This window comes from Lactuca virosa, chromosome 1 (genome assembly GCF_052849685.1).
Source record: "Lactuca virosa cultivar CGN04683 chromosome 1, Lactuca_virosa_CGN04683_v6, whole genome shotgun sequence".
NCBI classification, from domain to species: Eukaryota; Viridiplantae; Streptophyta; class Magnoliopsida; order Asterales; family Asteraceae; genus Lactuca; species Lactuca virosa.
This window is the reverse complement of record NC_136426.1, coordinates 300,576,437-300,579,789: the sequence shown is the minus strand read 5'-3', so window position 1 is coordinate 300,579,789 and position 3,353 is coordinate 300,576,437. Positions and strand designations below refer to the sequence as shown.

The 3,353-nt window shown below is 40.5% G+C and overlaps 1 protein-coding gene across 1 annotated transcript; it reads right to left on the bottom strand.

Moving 5' to 3' along the window:
* Positions 1-1,686: 1,686 nt before the first annotated feature.
* LOC145130745 (uncharacterized) lies at positions 1,687-2,547 on the bottom strand. Its single transcript, XM_079065518.1, has one exon. The coding sequence runs from the start codon at positions 2,545-2,547 to the stop codon at positions 1,687-1,689; it is 861 nt and encodes a 286-aa protein (XP_078921644.1).
* Between the last annotated feature and the right edge of the window lie 806 nt (positions 2,548-3,353).

Genomic DNA, 3,353 nt, shown 5'->3' with positions numbered 1-3,353 from the left:
AAGGCTTCACTCAAAATCTGTCGAGGCTTTAGTCAACATGCAACAGCATGCTTCTAGGGACACGTAGAATGTGTATAGAAAAGAAAATATACCTTCTGGATCTTCATCATCGAGAGTAACACTTATGCAAAAGAAATCATTAGATTAAAACGAAAAATATTTTTGTATTTTGTGAAAATTGTTCAATTGAACGAAAAAGAGAAATATTTTTGGATTTTATGAATATAAAAAGAAGTATTTAAAAGAATGTACAAAGGAATACAGTCAAAAAGCCTTGATAAGAAAAAGAAGCGAACAAGTTCAGAAGGACCGAACCCGAAATAGACCGAACGCTCGGTTCATTTCGGTTCTTGGTCAAGCTTCACCCGAAATAGACCGAACGTTCGGTTCATTTCGGTTCGCTCTATTTCGCTTCTTACCTTTATTGGAGCGAAGGCGATTTTGGTACTGATTCTGTTTCCATCATTCCTAGGCCTTGCAAAATCTTGTTGAAGCTTGCTTCAGGTAAAGCCTTAGTGAATATATCTGCCAGTTGATCAGTTGTCCTTACGAAATGAATTTCCACGTTGCCATCTTCCACGTGATCTTTGATAAAGTGATACCTCAGTGCTATATGTTTAGTCTTCGAGTGTCGCACTTGGTTGTGGCAAATCCTAATTGCACTTTCAGAGTCGCAATATAGTGGGATTTTCTTCATGTTCAGCCCGTAATCTCTAAGCTGACTTTGTATCCATACGACCTAAGATGTGCATGAGGCAGCAGCGATGTATTCAGCTTCTGCCGTGGAGAGAGAAACACATGTTTGTTTCTTTGATTGCCAGCTAACCAATTTACCATCGAGAAATTGGCATCCTCCAGTGGTACTTTTTCGATCCAATCCACAGCCACCTAAGTCAGCATCTGAGAACGCGTGGACAAAGAATCCTGAGTCAGCATATGAGGTTCGCGTGGGTTAGCTTGGAATCAGGCACAATAACAAATTGAGAACATGATGTCGGGTCTGCTGGCTGTGAGATACATTAGTGACCCAATCATTTGACGATAAAGTGTCATGTCAGCGGCTGGCTTCTCCAACGAAGGTGTAAGCTTTGTCCCAAAAGCCATTGGAACTTTAACTTTGGAGTCTCCCATCAAGCCAAACTTAGCAAGCAATGTCTTTGTATATGCCTCTTGATTGATAAAAATGCCTTCGGGTCCCTGTCTAATATTTAAGCCAAGGAAAAAGTTAATTGGACCCATTGAGCTCATCTCAAATTTAGTTTCCATCAACTTCCTGAATTCAGCTGTTAAGCTAGGATTCGTGGAGCCGAAGATGATGTCATCAACATAAATTTGGACTATCATAAGGTGGTTACCCTCTCTCTTACGAAAGAAGGTTGGGTCAACCGAACCTTGTTTGAATTTTAACATTTTTAAGAATCGAGTGAGAGTTTCATACCATTCTCTGGGAGCCTGCTTTAGGCCATATACCGCTTTGTCAAGTATGTAACAGTGATCTGGATACTTCTCGTTCACGAAGCCTGGCGGTTGCTCAACATACACAGTTTCTTCAAGTTCTCCGTTGAGAAAGGCACATTTGACGTCCATCTGATAGACTTAAAAGTTTTTGTGTGCAACATAGGCAAGAAAGATACGAACAGAATCTAATCTTGCAACAGGAGCGAATGTCTCTTCATAATCAATACCTTATTCCTGACAGTAGACTTTCACAACCAACCGAGCTTTGTTACGAATCACGTTCCCCTCCTTATCCAACTTATTTCTGAATACCCATTTGAGACCGACAACCGAAGCATCCTTTAGAGTTGGAATAAGGCGCCATACTTTGTTTCTTTTAAACTCATTCAACTCATCTTGCGTGGCTTGAACCCAGTCAGAATGATGAAGTGCTGAATTAATAGTCTTTGGTTCAACTTTGGAAACAAAGGAGTTGAACATGCAAAACTCTACTTGAGAGAAGAGAGCATCTTGTTTCGCTTTGATCTGTGATCGAGTTAACACCTTTTCTGAAGATTCCCCAATGATTTGACTTTGTGGATGATCTTTGGTCCATTTAATAAGAGGTGGGTAATTTGGATCACAAGAGGGATCTAGTTCTGCATTGATTTCTTCTTCCAATTCTGATAGTATATCATCATCATTGACATTTGTGTTCTCCCCCTCGAATGATGACACCTGTTCAGTATCGGGATTAGAATGTCCTCCTTCGTTTGGACTTTCAGAAGAGCTTGATGATTGTGACGTTGAATTCTCCCCCTGGAATGAAGAACCTTGATCGTGTTGTAGAGACGGACCCTCCCCCTGGATAGAAGGACGGTCATTCGAAGGTTCGCTTATGTCTGGCCTCTCGGTTGCTTTAGGTTGATCAGCAGCCATCTTTTGAGCAGCATCGTTGATGATTTGCTTTAGACTATCAACCTTGTTGTCTTTCGCCTTTGATTCAGAATCAATTGCCGTTTGAGGCTCATAAAAAAGAAGCATATATTGCTCGAAAAGATTTGAAATAGAAGCTGTAACTTCACTGGTCTTTGGAAAGATTTCCTGCATTGAACCTTCGGTTGTCTTCATCTTCTTAACATAGCTATCGTCAAAAGTGACATAGTATGTTTCTTCAATCTTCTTAGAGCGCTTGTATAGAACTCTATATGCCTTAGAATTCATGGAGTAACCTAAGAATATTCCTTCATCAGCCTTAGCAGCAAACTTGTTTCGATTCTCTTTAGAGTTGAAGACGAAGCATCTTGAACCAAACACATGGAAGAATTTCACATTCGGTTTGCGATTGTTCAAGATCTTGTAATGAGTGATAGAGAATCGCTTGTTTAGATATGATCTGTTCTGAGTATAACAAGCAGCATCAATTGCATCAGCCCAGATATATAAAGGCAAGGATGCGAAGCATAACATCGTTCGAGCTGCTTCACACAGAGATCGGTTTCGCCTTTCAACGATTCCATTCTGCTGTGGAGTATATGGGGCTGAGAAATTATGAGTCGTTCCCTTCTCAGCAAGAAAATTTTCAAAATCTTTGTTCTTGAATTCCAAGCCGTTGTCACTTCTTACGTTACGAACAACTTTCCTCAGTTGAATTTCTACCTGCTTTATGAAGAGCTTGAGCTTTGGAGTAGCCTCAGATTTTTGCTTCAGGAAAAACACCCATGTGAACCGAGAGAAATCGTCCACTATAACCAGAATATACTTGTTTCCACCAATGCTTTCAATGGAAGAGGGACCACACAGATCGATATGTAACAGCTCCAACGGTTCTATCACCTTTGTGTTGATAATAGAAGGATGACTTTGTCTACTCTGCTTTCCCATTTCACAGGCTGCGCATAGATGTTCTTTGTCGA

Excerpts from the sequence above, each read along its gene's own strand:
- LOC145130745 (XM_079065518.1), bottom strand. The coding sequence starts at position 2,547 with ATGCAGGAAATCTTTCCAAAGACCAGTGAAGTTACAGCTTCTATTTCA.